This window comes from Entelurus aequoreus, linkage group LG16 (assembly GCF_033978785.1).
Source record: "Entelurus aequoreus isolate RoL-2023_Sb linkage group LG16, RoL_Eaeq_v1.1, whole genome shotgun sequence".
NCBI classification, from domain to species: domain Eukaryota; kingdom Metazoa; phylum Chordata; class Actinopteri; order Syngnathiformes; family Syngnathidae; genus Entelurus; species Entelurus aequoreus.
Window position 1 is genome coordinate 51821997 of NC_084746.1, and position 19390 is coordinate 51841386.

The 19390-nt window shown below is 40.5% G+C and overlaps 1 protein-coding gene across 2 annotated transcripts; it reads right to left on the reverse strand.

Annotated features, from left to right (window-relative positions):
• Positions 1 to 609: 609 nt before the first annotated feature.
• On the reverse strand, positions 610 to 19019 carry rabggtb (Rab geranylgeranyltransferase subunit beta). Of its 2 annotated transcripts, none has more exons than XM_062023609.1 (9): positions 18882 to 19019; positions 18490 to 18597; positions 15918 to 16115; positions 15733 to 15838; positions 9469 to 9521; positions 9290 to 9400; positions 6729 to 6854; positions 1213 to 1362; positions 610 to 1133 (listed from the first exon to the last, which is right to left on the reverse strand). In XM_062023609.1, the coding sequence occupies exons 1-9, from the start codon at positions 18882 to 18884 to the stop codon at positions 993 to 995; spliced, it is 996 nt and encodes a 331-aa protein (XP_061879593.1). In that variant the 5' UTR covers positions 18885 to 19019; the 3' UTR covers positions 610 to 992. The 2 variants fall into 2 exon arrangements, with proteins under 2 accessions (XP_061879593.1, XP_061879592.1); XM_062023608.1 differs by having other exon boundaries at positions 6729 to 6884.
• Between the last annotated feature and the right edge of the window lie 371 nt (positions 19020 to 19390).

A 19390-nucleotide genomic window follows, 5' to 3' on the forward strand; every position in this document is an offset into this window, starting at 1 on the left:
ATTTTCACAAAGTATATATTAAAAAATGGTTTGAGCAAATTTCACACAAAACTTGAACAGACTCACCTTGCACTGGTTTCACCGATAAATGGCCAGTCTTGTTGTGGCTGCATAATTGCAATTACCGGTACTTATTTTAGCTGGGATTTTGTCACTTTTCTGCATTGCTCACTCTCGTGCTGCATAGATTGACATGACCAACCAGCCCTCCCCTCACTGATTTCTCCACACTGTGCCTTCCACTTAAAAATGGTACAATATACACCCCCCACCCCCCCCCAACACACCAAACCATAACTTGAGTTGATTTATTTTGGAAAACCTTGTTACATTGTTCAATGCATCCAGTGGGGCATGACAACAAAATTAGGCATAATAATGTGTTAATTCCACGACTGTATATATCGGTATCGGTTGATATCGGAATCAGTAATTAAGAGTTGGACAATATCGGAATATCGGCAAAAAAGCCATTATCTCTACTTTTAACACATTGAAAAGTTAGCTCTGTGTAATGTTTGCAAACAGCCCCTTTAATTGTGACCTTATTGCGCTGCAACACTGTTTTTTTTATAGTGTGGTTTAAAAACAGAAAGAAAAAAACCCCCAGAGAAGTAAATAAGACATTTATTTGTGAAATAAACAAATAAGTTACGGTCATATTCACAGAATTGTGCAACGGCGCAATGCGTTCTGGACAAAGACAAAGGTCACAGTTCATAATTAAAGGTTAGCATGCTAAGTTCACCTTTGATAGAGACAAAAATGAGCATATAAACAAAGTAGATGCATCGAGATGATAACGGGAGCAAGTCAACACTTCTAGGAATGTTTTTTCCAGGATGTTTAGTTAGTTCTTCCACCACTGACTGAATGATGGATTGCATGATGGCGTATTTATTTATTAAGATGTTGCCAACATCCATCTGTGGCTGTTGTTGTATGTCTGTGTAAGACGTTAGCAATAGTTACCAAGGGGATGGGGAGGGGGGCTAGCTGAGGAGCTCCGGCTGCAGACACAACTTCTGCAGGACGTCCTCCGGCATGCACAGCACGGGATTTACCGCTTTAATCTGCTCGTCTCCAAGTAGGGAGAGGCCGGCGATTCCGAAGAGAGTGTGGAAAGGATCCACCTGAAGGAAAAGAAGAAAAACACACAGGTTACTGATGAGATGTAGCATCTGGAAGGTGGAAAGCAGGAGAAAAGCTCGCCATGTCTCCCGGACGGTCGGCAAAACCTCCCGTCTCCTCGTCCTGGCAGGCCAGGATGAAGCTGCGCAACTTGTCCTTGTCGATCCAGTGAATCTTGCCGATGATTCTTAAGGAGGCGAGAACCCACCAGGAGTAGCACACGTCTGGAAGCTGAAGCAGAGAGACGTCAAAACTGAAAAAAACACTGTTGACCGTTCCTTAATGGAGCTGAAAATAACATGGACTCGCAAAACCAATTCATTAGGTACACCTGCACAATGGACTCGGGTCCAATACAAGAACTGTATCATACTGTATCACTTAAAATTATATCAAATTTGCTCTTTATATGCAGTAAACATTAGATTTATCCAAGCCCATCAGCAAACTGGAAATGATAATGCTTTAAACCAGGACTGTCCAAACTTTTTCCAATGGGCCGCACACCGAAAAATCAAAGCGTGCGGGGGCCATTTTAATAGTTTTTTTAATTCAAATCAAATCAAATCAACTTTATTTATAAAGCACATTTACAATTTACCACAGGGGTAGCCAAAGTGCTATACAAAGGGCAGGTTAAAAGATAATACGAGAACCGAGCAAACACAACACAAACAGAACACGATAAAAAATAAATAAATAAAATAAAATAAATAAAACATAAAAACAGGTTCACAGCAGTTGTATTATGGGGCGCCATTGAAGGATGGATATCACTCAGTGTTAAAAGCCATGGAATAAAAGTATATTTTTAAGAGAGATTTAAAAACAGGAAGAGAGGAGGCTTGTCTAACACTAAGAGGTAGGTCGTTCCAGAGCTTGGGAGCAGCAGCGGCGAAAGCTCTGTCACCTCTAAGCTTCAGCCTTGTGTCAGGGACCGTCAGTAGCAGCTGATCGGCTGATCTTAGGGATCGCGTGGGGCAGTAAGGCTGAAGGAGGTCGGAGAGATATGTTGGCGCGAGGTTGTTTAGACATTTAAAAACAAATAAAAGGAGTTTAAAATTGATTCTGTAACGCACAGGGAGTCAGTGAAGGGCCGTTAATATAGGGGTGATGTGCTCACGTCTGCGGGTCTGTGTTAGCAGACGAGCAGCAGAGTTCTGCACGAGCTGCAGGCGGGCGAGGGAGGCCTGGCTAATTTCTACATACAGGGCATTGCAGTAGTCAAGACGAGTCGAGATAAAGGCGTGGATTAATTTCTCGAGATCATGTCCTGATAGAAGCGGTTTCACTTTTGCGGTTTCACTTTCGCTATTGGCTCATTTTTATTGAAATTCAAAATGTTTACATTTAAAACCAATACAATATATATACGGTAATATATATTTATATCTTTAGGGCTCCCCTCAAAAAGGGTCAGTCATTTTGTCTAAAAAAAAAAAAAAAAGCCATTTATTAAATAGTTCTTTATTACTTAATGCTTGGATCACATGGGACTGTCGGCCCCGCAGGTTTGAGGACCAGTCAGACAATTTAGAGTGAAAAGCAAGTTTTATTTTCACTCGTATACAAAACATTCTAACTTGGATTGTTTCCCTGGCTTGGAGACTCTCCCAAAGGACAGTGCAGCGAAGACACAACAAACTCCCTTCTTGTCTCTCATGGACACACACCTGTTGTTGTTGACTTTGGACTAGCGACTGCACGACATCAAGGCCGCGTAACAGAGACACACTGCAGGCTTACACACAAACATGCACGCCACACACATACATACATACCCCACCCCCCCCAATCCAACGCCCTCGACGCAAATCCCATAGGGGTGATGAAAGGATGGTCAGCGCCTGAGAGCTGCGGCCTACCACCATGACCCCGCACTCCTTCCCCTCTGTTGCTAGATATCTGGAGATGTATGTTGTACTATGTATATGTGCTTTGCTATGGAGGTTTGTTTTCCCACTCCAGACTGGGCCCCCTAAGGAGCCCAGTCTAGATTGTATTTTTTTACTCATCCTTCCCCAGCGTTGTACCTTTTTCCCCATCTTTTACGGGGTGCCTTGTGGCGACCCATCAGCGTTCCTGTTCTGTAACCCTGTACACTGTTTGTTTGTCTAATCTTGAACAGGTTTGTGCTGAAAACAAAGTTCCGTTGTACTTGTGCAATGACCTATCCTATCCTATCCTGAATCTCGAGATCAACTTCAGGTCTATCTGTCGATATAAAGTGATTTTTTAAAAATATTTTATGCCCTTTTTGTCAAACCCCAGTTTTTTATGGCAAACTGAATATTTTCCCAAAAAAGATTTTCAAAATTGAATATTTGATGTGAAGTAATTTGAGCACTTTTTAATTTTTTTTGCCTATTATTCCCAATCATTATAAGAGACAAGAACACACATGTCTTTTTTAAATATTTTTTAGGATTTTAAAGATGCAGCTAATGGGAGTCACCGAATACAAAATGCTTGTGTGTGTTTTAATCATGGCAGACTTGGTAACAAACAACTATTTTTGGACAAATGGGGATTCACAACCTTATCTTTATGGAGGATAAACTGCTGCTTATAGAAGCCAGTAGGAAGGAAGAGTGCAACGTTGGAGCAGACGAGAAGCCCAGAGAGTGAGGTGAAAGTGAGTCGAAGCTGCAAAACTCAGTGGCCTTGTGGTTAGAGTGTCGGCCCTGAGATCGGTAGGTCGTGAGTTCAAACCCCAGCCGAGTCATACCAAAGACTATAAAAATGGGACCCATTACCTCCCTGCTTGACACTCAGCATCAAGGGTTGGAATTGGGGGTTAAATCACCGAAATGATTCCCGGGCGCGGCCACCGCTGCTGCTCACTGCTCCCCTAACCTCTAAGGGGTGAACAAGGTGATGGGTCAAATGCAGAGGTTAATTTCACCACACCTAGTGTGTGTGTGACAATCATTGGTACTTTTTTTTTTTTTTTAAATGTGGAACTTGAAGCAAAGCTATTTGGACATTAATGCCGTGATTACCCATAATTAACCAGAAAGACAAACAGTCCATCAGGTGATTCACACTTTATATTGATCATGATACATGCAGCACGTCATGCGTGTTATTACAACTACAGTACATACGCTGTCTGGCTAGCTGTGTACAAACAAAACATGAAGTGTGGGCTAATACTTTACAGACACTGTAATGTGATTGTGCATGTTTTTCAGTCAGTACAGATTGGTGTCTTATCTCATTGTGTTGTGCATTACAAACTCAAACGCGATTCGGGTGTTGACGTAGAGCTTATCCCTTATCCCTTGCCATAGTTAGCTTCTACGGTTAATACCGTAGCCCACCGATGTGTTAGTACACTAGAAAAAGAGTTCCTCTGTGTTCGCACTTACAATAACAATGTCAATAAAGTTTGGTTATTATACAGGTTACGGAACGTAAATGAAGTCATGGTGACGGTTTTTGAATGCATTTTTAAAGTGATTTAGTAGTAGAATTGATTGCTGCCATTAGCTAAATTGCTAGCCACCAAGAATGAGCCTATTTTATATGTTAGAAAGCATAAAATAAATGTTTGTCTTCTTGTCTCTCATAATGATTCCCAAAAAAGTGCAGTTCCCCTAGGTCATTAATTCAGAACAACATTGATTGATGGGGCTGTCACGCCAATTTTCTTCCCATCACAAAAACCTTCCTAACCCCCATTTACTTCCGGGGTCATTTCCGCTTAGGTCAGTTCCTCTTACGTCATTGACAGCGATCGATAGCACTTCGTTTGACTCTTTTTTATAATACAGCGTTAACAAAACGTCTGAATTATCAACAATAATGTTGATTTAAAGTACAGACATTTAACATTATATATTAATTAATATTACTGAAATGTTTCAACAATAATGTTGATTTAAAGTACAGACATTTAACAGTATTATATATTAATTAATATTAGTGAAATGGTTTCAACAATAATGTTGATTTAAAGTAGTACAGACATTTAACAGTATTATATATTAATTAATATTTTTTGCACGTTACCACGAAGACAGAAGTTCGCAGCAACGGCCCTAACACTCCGCTTGAAATGTTGCGAAGCCTGCTGGTGTTTGACATAAGTCCCCTGGGACAGATAAAGACGAATATCATCCAGTGACACCACCATTTTCAGGAGATTTGGATTTATCGATCGCTGGCAATGACGTAAGAGGAAATGACGTAAGTAAGAGGAACTGACGTAAGCGGAAATGACCCCGGAAGTAAATGGGGGTTAGGAAGGTTTTTGTGATGGGAAGAAAATTGGCGTGACCGGGCTAACAGGTCAGGAAATGGCACTGGAGAGATGGCTGTCATTACATCTTTAATAAATGCACAAATTAATGTTGACATTTTGGACCCTTTTCTTATTCCAGCTATCAAAAGGGTGTTTGGGGATGATGAGATCATTTTTCAAGATGATAATACGTCTTGTAATGGTGCAAAAATTGTAAAAACTTTCCTTCATAAAAGATACATAAGGTCAATGTCATGGCCTGCAAATAGTCTGGATCTCAATCCAATTAAAGATCTGTGATGGAAATGAAACAAAATGGTCCATGACAAGACTCCAACCTGTACAGCTGATCTGACAACAACAATCAGAGAAAGTTGGAGCAAGATTGATAAAGGAAACAGTTTGTCACTAGTTAAGTCTATGCCGCTGACACTGCAAGCGGTTATAAAAGCCAGAGGTGGTGCAAAAAAGTACTAGTGCTGTGTTAGTGTTTTTTGTTTTCATGATACATGATTCACTCTGCTTGATCCAAAAATGAAACCGTTACAGACTACCACAATTTATTTTCTTGATTTCCTTTAGTGTTTCCTAAAGCCAGGAAGTTGCCATTTGAAATTACAATAGTTTTGTGTCAAGTCTGTCATCTGCTTTTTTTAAATACAATATTAAACAACGGAATGAACATCCTCCAAGTCTGGTGATTCCATCATTTTTTCCAGGAATTGTATGCGTTTTAGCCTGTTTATTAGCCTGTTTTCATTTCAAATCACATTTGTGTTATGTAGTTGAAGGCTCCATCCGTGTCACTGCTGTTCTTTTTTGAATGAGATCAGCTTTTGGCAGTTGATACTGAAATTTTAATTCTGTGAAAAAAGATGTTGAAGCACTGTGATCCTAAATACTGGACACTTTGAAACACCTTTGAATAACATAGTTAATATGAAAGTACATGGGTTTAGTTTATTTTATTTTTATCATGGTATTGTATAAATATAGAGAATGGTGGAAATTCACAGGTATCTGTAACGACGACTGAAATTGTGGTATTGTAACAACCCTACTTCAAACTGATTAGTCACACAAACACAATCCAAGCGGTTTAGATTTTTTTTTCCAAAAACCATTCAATCCCGACACCACAGTAATAGTCAATTCAAGCAAAACTCCATCATTCTCATTTTCTTATTTTCGATACACCTCTTGTACTGGATCTCATTCAATTGTGTCCCTAATTAAGTGGTTGTAAGTTCATGCAGCCGGCCGACGACACAAAATCCATGCAAAGGATAAGAACAGCTGTAGTCCATAAATGAGGTGTGTGTAAAAGTTAGTGAAGTATTTATTATCTAACCTTCTCGGGGCGCCCATTGAGACCTCCAGAGGGCAGCTGCCTCTCACAGAGCCACCAACCCAACAGGTCTGCATTGAGCTGGTGCAGCTGCCCCGTCAGAGACAAGAAGCCCGTACAGCAGTATATCTGGCAGAAACAGCAAAGGACAGTTGGATTCTTAAAGGGGAAATGATATTTGTTTTCCCTATCATTCACAATCCTTATGTGGGACAAGAACACATACAGTGTGTTTTTCTTTTTTTATGTATTCTAACTCGTAAATAAAAGTTAGCAACAGTCGGCTAACAATGAAGCCAATGGGAGTCGCTCCATTGCGCCTAAAACCGCCCTCTAAAAAACCTCCATCAATGTTTTATATACACACTAAGTATATATGAAATGTAATAACAGGCACATTCATAATAACATGTAATATTTACATGTGTTGGTCATTTTAAGCATACAGCAGCGCATTAATTTCACAAACATCACAACGTTTTCTTTTCTACATCTACTCCTACTCACGGCAGACTTCATGAGAGCCAACAAATACTATTTACAGACAAACGATGATCCAGAATCTTATATTTTTGAGCCTGAATATAAGGAGGGCGATCTACAAGTTTTGAAGCTGTGTGCTAAATAGATCGAGCTTTGGTGACACACTAAGCATCATGTAGCAGTATTGCTGAGTTGGGGCGGTATAGCTCAGTTGGTAGGGTGGCCGTGCCAGCAACTTTTTGAGGGTTCCAGGTTCGATCCCCGCTTCCGCCATCCTAGTCCCTGCCGTTGTGTCCTTGGGCTTTTTTGATTGATTGATTGAGACTTTTATTAGTAGATTGCACAGTCCAGTACATATTCCGTACAATTGACCACTAAATGGTAACACAATAAGTTTTCAACTTGTTTAAGTCGGGGTCCACATTAATCAATTCATGGTATAAATATATACTATCAGCATAATACAGTCATCACACAAATTAATCATCAGAGTATATACATTGAATTATTTACATTATTTACACAGGGGGTGGGATGTGGAGGGGGTTGGGGTGGGGGGGTTAGGTTGGGTTGCTATCAGCACTTCAGTCATCAACAATTATATCATCTGAGAAATGGACATTGAAACAGTGTAGGTCTGACTTGGTAGGATATGTACAGCGAGCAGAGAACATAGTGAGCTCAGAAAGCATAAGAACAAGTATATACATTTGATTATTTACAATCCGGGGAGGTGGGATGTGGTGGGGGGAGGGGATTAGGCTAGGGTTGTAGTTGACTGGAGGTGTTCTTTTAATGCGGTTTTGAAGAAGGATAGAGATGCACTTTCTTTTACACCTGTTGGGAGTGCATTCCATATTTATGTGGCATAGAAGGAGAATGAGTTGAGACCTTTGTTAGATCAGAATCTGGGTTTAACGTGGTTTGTGGAGCTCCCTCTGGTGTTGTGGTTATGGCGGCCTTTTTGTTATGGAAGTAGTTTGACATGTACTTCGGTATCAGGGAGGTGTAGCGAATTTTATAGACTAGGCTCAGTGCAAGTTGTTTTACTCTGTCCTCCACCTTGAGCCAGCCCACTTTGGAGAAGTGGGTAGGAGTGAGGTGTGATCTGGGGTGGAGGTCTAGAAGTAACCTGACTAGCTTGTTCTGGGATGTTTGGAGTCTAGATTTGATCCTAGGTACCAGGAGGTGCATGCGTATTCGAAAAAAGGGTTGAATGAAAGTTCAAGAGGGCAAGACACCTGCTCCCAGTGCCACCCACACTGGTTTAAATGTAACTTAGATATTGGGTATCACTATGTAAAAGCACTTTGAGTCACTAGAGAAAAGCGCTATATGAATATAATTCACTTCACTGAGTACTAAAAAAGAAATACAAACCACAAACATAATAAACACTTGACAATGTCTCTTCTCAGTGTGATGCCGACTGATGGGATGTTCATATCTAAACCGTTTAAATGAAGAATCAATCATAATACTTACGAAGGGTTAAATTTATAAAAAGGTGGCCGCAAACAATTTTCGTGTCTTTCTCGCCATCTCCAGGTCTAAGTTGAGTGTCACAGTTTACCAAGTTCTCGGTTTATGGCCACAACCTTTTACTATCCCAGTAAAATGGATGATTTATAATCTAGAATTAACTTTCACAATAGGGACAAGCGGTAGAAAATGGATGGATGGAATCTCTGAGGCGATGCAAGAGCTCACCGACTCAGTATGTCAATATAGCAGCACAAGCTCGTTAGCTCTCAGTGATCACATCACACCTAAAAATAGTTTGTATGTGTTAGCGATTATAATAACAATATCGCTAATAATTGGTTAATATTCAGGTCACGAGATGTAAATGGAGTACTGTTGGTGGTTTTTTTGGATGTTTTAGAGGGTTTTATGGGTGGAATAGTGTACTACCATTAGCTACATTGTTAGCCACCTCGTACGTGACGTATGTTACCAATTAAAAGCATAAAAAAAGAAAAACATATGCGTTCGTGTCGAGCATAGGGATTGCAAATGATAAGAACAATTCCCAAAAAAGTGCAGTTCCCCTTTACATTAGGAGAGCGAGGGAGGCTCACCTGGCCTGCGTGAGACTCTGAACCCGGCCTGCAGCCGAAACCTCCATCAAAGTTCATACACGACAGTACAAACTCCACGGCCTTGTCAATGTTGATTGCGTCCATCTTGCACTTTTGGGAGAAAAAAAGTGAGTGGACATGAGGAATTATATGCATGAACATTAAAGGGAAATACAAACCAGTAATGCGAGCGTGGCCACTGCACAGAAGGAAAATCGTGTGTCTATTTCCCCTGTGGAGGCAAGAAAAAGGACGAGTGATGAACAAATCGTATTAAAACCCACCAGTTATTTACTGAATCACCACTCACGGGTTGTCGTCACCAATAACTTGGTCAGTGACTCGCCCCTGCTATGCTAGCCAATTAAGAGAATAAACCATTGAATATGTAATGAATTATGCCCCTGTTAGTCTGTGTTTTTTTTAATGTATTAGCCCCATACAAATAGCAACCAATATGTTTCTTGCCTCAAATCAACCCTCCTTTCCACTTCCTGCTTAATCACTCGCTGTGTCAACATATGCGGTCCTCTCCAAGGTTTCTCATAGTCATTCACATCGACGTCCCACTGGGGTGAGTTTTTCCTTGCCCTTATGTGGGCTCCGTACCGAGGATGTCAATGTGGCTTGTGCAGCCCTTTGAGACACTTGTGATTTAGGGCTATATAAATAAACATTGATTGATTGATTGATAGTTGGGCGAGTGCTGCTGCAGGTGCTGTATCAGAAACCGAGTGAACAAACTACAAAGTGAATGACGGGTCCCACTGAATGATCGTACATTGACGATCGATCATGAACGATGATTTACTGACACTCACTCACTGGTTATTGGGGGCGGGACCATCAACATCGGCGAATCAGGAAGGAAATATTGAAATCTAAATTTGCGTCTTTGTGAGCCTGTTTAGTTATAGTGGGGTTTTTTAATATTGCACTGGTAAATCTTATTGTAATGTTGCAATATTGCTCGGTTTGTTGCATTTTTTATTTTTTTTTATCTAAAGAATCCGCTTTTATATGTTGTATGTGTCCACAATATGTGTATAATGTATTGATGTATCAAACACATCACTAACAAGCAAGTGGATTATAGAGTGTCCGGTAACACAATGCACATTTAATGGTGGTGAGCCCACTTTTGTTACCTGTAATTCACAGGACTATCTCTCAAAAAGCTTTAACAGTTGTGAGCATTTATTTCGGTATGTACCACCTTTTAACCATCAACAGGCGCTGTTGCACCAATTACGCCATCACATAATAGGCAAGACTTTTATTATCCCACAATAGCGATATAGCGGAGTGAAGTGAAGTGAATTATATTTATATAGCGCTTTTTTCTAGTGACTCAAAGCACTTTTACATAGTGAAACCCAATATCTAAGTTACATTTAAGCCAGTATGGGTGGCACTGGGAGCAGGTGGGTAAAGTGTCTTGCCCAAGGACACAACGGCAGTGACTAGGATGACGGAAGCGGGGATCGAACCTGGAACCCTCAAGTTGCTGGCACGGCCACTCTAACAGAGCTATACCGCCCCTCTAAATATATTTAGTTGTCTTAAGACAACATAAATAAAAATTATAAATTATCATACATACAAATAAGCCAATTAAACCAAACAACTATTTAAAAAAATATAAATTAAACTATCAATATTATTATTACTATTTTGTTTTCTTTTAAGTAAGTTTGTAGTAGATTCAACTACCATAGCACTGCAAAAATATTTACAAATATAAATAGTACTAGTAAAAAGAATAGTGAATGCTATATAATAAAAACATTGAATAATGCATTTTTGTATATTATCATTAATTAAAAATATGACAAATCAACAAAAATTAACTACTAAATTCCTACTTGCACCCCTTAATACTCAAATAATAATAAATACTAAATAATACCAATTATTACTCAAATATGACAAGCCCCATTACTTATAAATGGTACTTATAATTACCATTTATAATTATTAATCAAATATGACAAGCCCCATTAATTTTAAATGGTACTTATATATTTAAGTACCATTTATAATTAATGGGGCTTGTCATATTTGAGTAATAATTAATATTTAGTATTTGTTATTATTATTATTTGTGTATTAAGGGGTGCAAGTAGGAATTTAGTAGTTCATTTTTGTTGATTTGTCATATATTTTTAATTAATAATAATATACACAAATGCATTATTCAGTGTTTTTATTATATTGCATTAACTATTTTTTTTTACTAGTACTATTTATATTTGTAAATATTTTTGCAGTGCTACGGTAGTTGAATCTACTACAAACTTACTTAAAAGAAGAAAAAAAATTGTAATAATAATATTATTATAATATACTATTATATTATTATAATAGTATTATTTAGTATTTGTTATTATTATTTGTGTATATCTCATTCCATCCATCCATCCATCCATTTTCTACCGCTTATCCCTTTCGGGGTCGCGGGGGGTGCTGGAGCCTATCTCAGCTACAATCAGGCGGAAGGCGGGGTACACCCTGGACAAGTCGCCACCTCATCGCAGGGCCAACTCAGATAGACAGACAAGATTCACACTCACATTCACACACCAGGGCCAATTTAGTGGGCAATCAAATTGCATTAAAGGCCTACTGAAAGCCACTACTACCGACCACGCAGTCTGATAGTTTATATATCAATGATGAAATCTTAACATTATAACACATGCCAATACGGCCGGGTTAACTTATAAAGTGACATTTTAAATTTGCCGCTAAACTTCCGGTTCGAAACGCCTCTGAGGATGACGTATGCGCGTGACGTAGCCCGGCGAACACGGGTATGCCTTCCACATTGAAGTCGATACGAAAAAGCTCTGTTTTCATTTCATAATTCCACAGTATTCTGGACATCTGTGTTCGTGAATCTGTTTCAATCATGTTCATTGCATTATGGAGAAGGAAGCCAAGCAAGCAAAGAAGAAAGTTGTCGGTGCGAAATGGACGTATTTTTCGAACGTAGTCAGCCACAACAGTACACAGCCGGCGCTTCTTTGTTTACATTCCCGAAAGATGCAGTCAAGATGGAAGAACTCGGATAACAGAGACTCTAACCAGGAGGACTTTTGATTTGGATACACAGACGCCTGTAGAGAACTGGGACAACACAGACTCTTACCAGGATTACTTTGATTTGGATGACAAAGACGCAGACGTGCTACTGTGAGTATGCAGCTTTGGCTTTTTTTTGCGTATGTACGTAACTTTTTTAAAATATATAAGCTTTATGAACCTTGGGTTAGGTGAACGGTCTTTTGGGCTGAGTGATTGTGTGTGTTGATCATGTGTTTGAATTGTATTGGCGTGTTCTATGGAGCTAGGAGCTAGCAGAGGAGCTAGCATAACACGTACCGTACCTACGTGCGCGTCACGTACGTAACTTTTTAAAAATATATAAGCTTTATGAACCTTGGATTAGGTGAACGGTCTTTTGGGCTGAGTGATTGTGTGTGTTGATCATGTGTTTGAATTGTATTGGCGTGTTCTATGGAGCTAGGAGCTAGCAGAGGAGCTAGCATAACACATACCGTACCTACGTGCGCGTCACGTACGTAACTTTTTAAAAATATATAAGCTTTATGAACCTTGGGTTAGGTGAACGGTCTTTTGGGCTGAGTGATTGTGTGTGTTGATCAGGTGTTTGAATTGTATTGGCGTGTTCTATGGAGCTAGGAGCTAGCAGAGGAGCTAGGAGCTAGCATAACAAACACGCAGGTGTTATTATGCAGGATTAATTTGTGGCATATTAAATATAAGCCTGGTTGTGTTGTGGCTAATAGAGTATATATATGTCTTGTGTTTATTTACTGTTGTAGTCATTCCCAGCTGAATATCAGGTACCGTGAGTATGCAGCCTTGGCTGCTAAACATTCGATAACTTGACCGTATGTGCGCGTCACGTACGTAACTTTTTAAAAATATATAAGCTTTATGAACCTTGGGTTAAGGAAACGGTCTTTTGGGCTGAGTGATGGTGTGTGTTGATCAGGTGTTTGAATTGTATTGGCGTGTTCTATGGAGCTAGGAGCTAGCAGAGGAGCTAGGAGCTAGCATAACAAACACGCAGGTGTTTTTATGCAGGATTAATTTGTGGCATATTAAATATAAGCCTGGTTGTGTTGTGGCTAATAGAGTATATATATGTCTTGTGTTTATTTACTGTTGTAGTCATTCCCAGCTGAATATCAGGTCACCCCCGGCTCTTACAGCATCTTCCCTATCTGAATAGCTTCAACTCCCCACTAGTCCTTCACTTGCACTTTACTCATCCACAAATCTTTCATCCTCGCTCAAATTAATGGGGAAATTGTCGCTTTCTCGGTCCGAATCTCTCTCACTTCATGCGGCCATCATTGTAAACAATAGGGAACTTTGCGTATATGTTCAACTGACTACGTCACGCTACTTCCGGTAGGGGCAAGCCTTTTTTTTATCAGATACCAAAAGTTGCAATCTTTATCGTCGTTGTTCTATACTAAATCCTTTCAGCAAAAATATGGCAATATCGCGAAATGATCAAGTATGACACATAGAATAGATCTGCTATCCCCGTTTAAATAAAAAAAATTCATTTCAGTAGGCCTTTAATATTGTTAGTAGTTAGTTGCATTAGGAGCCCACAGGTTGGTAAAAACCACAACGCCGTTAACTATTGAGACTGTGAATGAAAGTGAATAAATGCTGCAGTTTATCAAGACGAAGTGAACTTATCTTTAAATGTTTTCACAATTGTTGATCCAATTCTGTTACCTCTAAGGTTGTGCAGCGTTACCTTTTGCGGGAGTTATTCAACGGGATTACTTGTTAGGTATGTGCGAATCCATATGCATGCGCCTTGTGACGGATGACGGCGAGATTTGTGCAGTCGCCAATCGTGTGTGACGTTCTACACATGCGCTCCATGATAGGTGAATCGAGCGGGGGCATGCCTTAGCGTGCAATTAACATGTGCGCGGGCATTTTGTGATGAGTGAATCAAGTGAATTGATTCACTTTGGTGAGTGACTCATTGGTACCCGAGTCTGTGAAAGAAGATAGCACGTTTACCATCACTAAAAAGTAGAGATGTCAATGCCGATAAATGCTTTAAAACTTAATATCGGAAATTATCGGTATCAGTTTCAAAATGATCAGTATCGGTTTCAAAAAGTAAAATTTATGACTTTTTAAAACGCCGCTGTGCACACGGACGTAGGGAGAAGTACAGCGTGCCAATAAACTTTGCGTGCCGGCCCAATTACATAATATCTAACGGCTTTTCACACACACAAGTGAATGCAATGCATACTTGGCCAACAGCCATACAGGTCACACTGAGGGTAGGCGTATAAACAACTTTGCACCCCTTAATACTCAAATAATAATAAATACTAAATAATACTAATTAGTGAGTGACTCATTGGTACCCGAGTCTGTAAAAGAAGATAGCACGTTTACCATCACTAAAAAGTAGAGATGTCAATGCCGATAAATGCTTTAAAATTTAATATCGGAAATTATCGGCATCAGTTTCAAAATGATCAGTATCGGTTTCAAAAAGTAAAATTTATGACTTTTTAAAACGCCGCTGTGCACACGGACGTAGGTGCCAATAAACTTTGCGTGCCAGCCCAATTACATAATATCTAACGGCTTTTCACACACACAAGTGAATGCAAGGCATACTTGGCCAACAGCCATACAGGTCACACTGAGGGTAGGCGTATAAACAACTTTAACACTGTTACAAATATGCGCCACACTGTGAACCCACACCAAAAAAGAATGACAAACACATTTCGGGAGAACATCCGCACCGTAACACAACATAAACACAACAGAACAAATACCCAGAACCCCTTGCAGCACTAACTCTTCCGGGATGCTACAATATACACCCCCCCTCAAGGAGAGCATGTCCCAAATTCTAAGCTGCTGTTTTGAGGCATGTTAAAAAAAATAATGCACTTTGTGACTTCAATAATAAATATGGTAGTGCCATAACTTGAGTTGATTTATTTTGGAAAACCTTGTTACATTGTTTAATGCATCCAGCGGGGCATCGCAACAAAATTAGGCATAATAATGTGTTAATTCCACGACAGTATATATCGGTATCGGTTGATATCGGAATAGGTAATTAAGAGTTGGACAATATCGGGATATCGGCAAAAAAGCCATTATCGGACATCTCTACTAAAAAGTAAAGTTAAAGTACCAATGATTGTCACACACACACACACACTAGGTGTGGTGAAATTTGACCTCTGCATTTGACCCATCCCCTTGTTCACCCCCAGAGAGGTGAGGGGAGCAGTGGGCAGCAGCGGTGGCCGCGCTCGGGAATCATTTTTGGTGACTAAAAGCACCCACGACAGCAAAAAAAAAGTCACATCTGCACCACAATTCTTTATCACGGTAATTCTTCGTACCCCATTTATCCCCCGCGAACGAGCCGTCGTCTTGCTGCAGCCCTTTGACGTACTCCACCACTTTGTCCACGTCCAGCGCGTCCACGCTGTCGTACAAGCACAGAATCTGCTCCGGAGATTTATACAAAGAGAAAAAAAAAAGTCGGTGAAACGTCTCTGCGTGGATCTGTGTGTCCAAGCCTCACCTGCACGGCGCTGAGCGTGTAGAGCAGGTGGGGGTCATGGCCCACGCTGGCGCTGACGCCGCCACACTCGTGCTGACAGGATTTGATGAAGTCCACAATCTCCTGACGGTTCATGCGGGGCAGCTGACTCATCAGGTCCATCACCGTCAGACCCCAGTAGATTCCGCTCATGCGCAAATACTCAGACAGTGTGTACTCCTGGACACATTTACACTATCTGTTTATTATGCAGTTTTTGCATAGCGCACACATCCAAATACTGCGCTGATAAAGTTAAGTTAAAGTACCAATGATTGTCACACACACACACACTGGGTGTGGCGAAATTATCCTCTGCATTTGACCCATCACCCTTGATCACTCCCTGGGAGGTGAGGGGAGCAGTGAGCAGCAGCGGTGGCCGCGCCCGGGGATCATTTTTGGTGATTGAACCCCCAATTCCAACCCTTAATAAAGAAGTATAACAGCACTCGTTAACAAACAGTGCATCCTATTTAACGAAAGCTAGGAGTAATCAACAACAATTTCAAATTAGAAATGGTCTCAGCTGACGAGGTGCTTAATAAATTGAGCGCGCTCCACCTAAACAAGGCCACCGGCCTTGACAATATCCCCTCCAGATTCCTCAGGGACTCTGCCACCACCATTGCCCCAATCATCACACACATAATTTACCTCTCAATTAAACAAGGTCAAGTACCCAAAGATTTCAAGATAGCAAGAGTAACTCCCCTTTTTAAAAAAGGAAGCAAATTAGAACCTGGCAACTACCGACCTGTTTCTATTCTCAGTTCCATTTCGAAAGTAATGGAAAAAATAGTTTATGAACAGGTCGATAGATACCTCGCTACTAAAAAGCTAATGTACAAATTCCAATCCGGCTTCAGAACTAACCACTCCACTGACACATGCCTTCTCTATCTGAGCGACCACATCAAACATGGGGTGGACGCGGGCAAATACTGCGGCATGGTCATGCTGGACCTTCAGAAGGCCTTTGACACCGTTAACCACGCTATACTGTTAGATAAGCTCAGAGCAATCAGATTTGATAAAACCTCATTGCGCTGGATGCAATCTTACTTGGACGGGAGGAAGCGGGTGGTAGAGGTGAACAGCACCGTGTGTCTCCCCCCCCCCCCCCCCCCCCCCGTAAGCTGTGGAGTCTCCCAAGGCAGTATATTAGGGACTCTGCTGTTCCTAATATACATAAACGACATGTCATCAGCATGCGACTGTGAATTGTTCCTGTTTGCGGATTGACTCGCCCCTGCTGGTATCAGACAAGGACAAGTCACAGGTGGAGAAAATCCTCAGTGCTGAACTCCTTAGTATTTGCACCTGGCTCGCTGACAATAAACTATCCGTACACTTGGGTAAAACGGAATCCATTCTGTTTGGGTCCCAAATCAATCTAAAAAAAGTCAGTGACTTCACTATAAAAGTGGGTGACATTGTTATCACCAGGAAAGATGATGTCACCTACCTAGGTTCCATTCTAGAGGCTAATCTTTCCTGTGATAAAATGGCAACCAAGGTAATCAAAAAGGTCAACCAACGAACAAGATTTCTCTACAGAATCTCCTCTCTGGTCAATAAAAGCACCTTGAAGATTCTAGCGGGAACTCTCGTTCAACCCTTTTTCGATTACGCATGCACCTCCTGGTACCCTAGCACCTCCAAAACCCTCAAATCTAAACTCCAAACATCCCAGAACAAGCTAGTCAGATTACTTCTAGACCTCCACCCCAGATCACACCTCACTCCAACCCACTTCTCCAAAGTGGGCTGGCTCAAGGTGGAGGACAGAGTTAAACAACTTGCACTGAGCCTAGTCTATAAAATCCGCTACACCTCCCTGATACCGAAGTACATGTCAAACTACTTCCATAACAAAAAGGCCGCCATAACCACAACACCAGGGGGAACTCCACTAACCACGTTAAACCCAGATTCCGATCTAACAAAGGTCTTAACTCATTCTCCGTCTATGCCACATCAATATGGAATGCACTCCCAACAGGTGTAAAAGAAAGGGCATCTCTATCCTCCTTCAAAACCGCACTAAAACAACACCTCCAGTCAACCTCAACCCTTGACTAACACCCTCCCCCCACCACATCCCACCTCCCCGGATTGTAAATAACCAAATGTAAATAATCAAATGTATATACTTGTTCTTATGCTTTCTGAGCTCACTATGTTCTCTGCTCGCTGTACATATCCTACAAAGTCAGACCTACACTGTTACAATGTCCATTTCTCTGATGATGCAATTGTTGATGACTGAAGTGTTGATATCAACTAAACCCTCCTCATCCCACCCCCCGTATTGTAAATATTGTAAATAATGTAAATAATTCAATGTATATACTCTGATGATTATCTTGTGTGATGACTGCATTATGATAATAGTTTATATTTGTACCATGAATTGATTAACGTGGACCCCGACTTAAACAAGTTGAAAAACGTATTCGGGTGTTACCATTTAGTGGTCAATTGTACGGAATATGTACTGTACTGTGCAATCTACTAATACAAGTTTCAATCAATGAAGACGTTTACTCACATAGTCGTCCTTTTTGCAGCCATAGGCAGCTATGTAGTCAGCATGTTTGTCCAGCAGGAGCGTCTTGGGGGCGTCAGGGCTGATGAAGACGTCTTTCACTTGAGTACCCTGACGTTCAACACACAGCCAACGTTTAGAAACACGTTTAACAAATTACTGCGCCGTGTTAACCTCATTTCGTAAATGTTTTATTGCTCATTTGTCAACGAGAATAACAGCTGATGCTAGCATGCTAAAAAATATAGCTAGCCAATAGCTACATGCTAACCGTTTTAGCAGCCGCGTTATTCTTTCATGAAGGACTAAATGTCGTACAGACGGACATGTACACTTGACTTAGCTCTGCGTTGCCATAATAATTAAAAACAACTTTATCGACATTAAATGTTTACCATTTTGAAAACTGTCGCGTGATCATACTTTCGTGGCCCGTTTCTGCTTTGATTGTAAATAGCGCCGAGCGCCTGTAAACAAGGAGCATTACTGCCCCCTGCTGTTCGGAGGATGAAGTGCAGCCGTCAGTGTATTTGATAGGGGTGTGGGGAAAAAATCTATTCGAATTCAAATCGCGATTCTCACGTTGTACGATTCAGTGTCGATTCTCATTTTTCAAAAATGTATTTTTATTAATTTATTTATTTTATTTTATTTTTTTAATTAATCAATCCAACTAAACAATACACTAAATACACAGCAATACCATAACAATCCAATTCCAAACCCGACCCAGCGACACTCAGAACTGCAATAAACAGAGCAATTGAGAGGAGACACAAACACCACACAGAACAATCCAAAAGTAGTGAAACAAAAATGAATATTATCAACAACAGTATCAATATTAGTAACAATTTCAACATAGCAGTGGTTAAAAATCCCTCATTGACATTATCATTAGACA